The 912-nt window shown below is 50.8% G+C and overlaps 1 protein-coding gene across 1 annotated transcript in view; it reads right to left on the bottom strand.

Moving 5' to 3' along the window:
- LOC119591078 (paired box protein Pax-7-like) overlaps positions 1 to 912 on the bottom strand; it is a gene marked incomplete at its 3' end in the record, with an annotated part of 68214 nt that overhangs the window by 1645 nt on the left and 65657 nt on the right. Inside the window, exon 6 of the mRNA XM_037939800.1 lies at positions 11 to 176. Coding sequence (XP_037795728.1) covers positions 11 to 176 — 166 coding nt within the window. The remainder of the gene's footprint in view (positions 1 to 10; positions 177 to 912) is intronic.

Here is a 912-nt window from a genome sequence, read left to right as displayed (position 1 = left end):
CGACGCCCACCTTGTGACTGCGAGGAGAAGCTGGAGCCGTGGTCGGAGAAGCCTTGGAACATGTACGAAGACGGCGCCGACGGGTAAGACATCGGGAGGCCCATTGCGTTGAAATTCGTGATACTTCCGGACGCCATCTGTTTCCTGAGCCTCGCCCGCCGGTTGCTGAACCACACCTGCGTCGGGAGGAGAAGCACGCAAGGTGAGGCGCCGAGAGGTGGCGTTCAAGGCGTAGTGGGGGAGGGAAATGGCGGTGGCTGACCAAGGAGGAGCTGATCCGGCCCGGGACTGTGTTCTCTTAGTTCTGTTTCACGCGATCTTGATTAATGATCCCTTTCTGTATTCTGCTATGCTTATAGATCCCCTTCCTTGTTAACTGCACAGTAAAGCCTGTGCAGTTAATTAGTTACCGAATGCGAATAATTAAGTGACTGGTTTAGCATTGAAACCCCCCTTTTTGTGTATCAGACACAAAAGAAAAGCACATTAAAGTTTTTTTTATAAGCTTAAGCTTTTATTTCAGAATAACGAGGAGATTATCTCTTAGATACTTCGTCTTCCAGCGCAGGTCGGTGATTCTCGGCTTCTCCGAGATATCGCACTTCGTCAGTCACCCCCCCCCCCCCAGGAATTTAAAGATGGAGGAAAGAGCTGAGTCACTGTCATGTCAACACAGGTAGGACGGGTGCATGGCGTCTCTGTGGCGTCAGCTATTAGAGGGACACAGCCTCTAAATTCGATTGTGGCAACTGCGAAAATTGATAGCCAAATGCTCGTATGATGCAGGGAAGCAAGTGGAACAGGTCGCTAAATGTAAGGCTTTTCTGTACTCCACTTCCACCAGAACGTATCCCCATGATTACTTTAATCATTCTCTCATCCCCCCCTTCTCACCACGCCCTCCCCCCCCCC

Source organism: Penaeus monodon, chromosome 28, assembly GCF_015228065.2.
Source record: "Penaeus monodon isolate SGIC_2016 chromosome 28, NSTDA_Pmon_1, whole genome shotgun sequence".
Lineage (NCBI taxonomy): Eukaryota > Metazoa > Arthropoda > Malacostraca > Decapoda > Penaeidae > Penaeus > Penaeus monodon.
The sequence above is the reverse complement of the archived record's forward strand: the minus strand, read 5'-3'. Positions and strand labels throughout refer to the sequence as shown.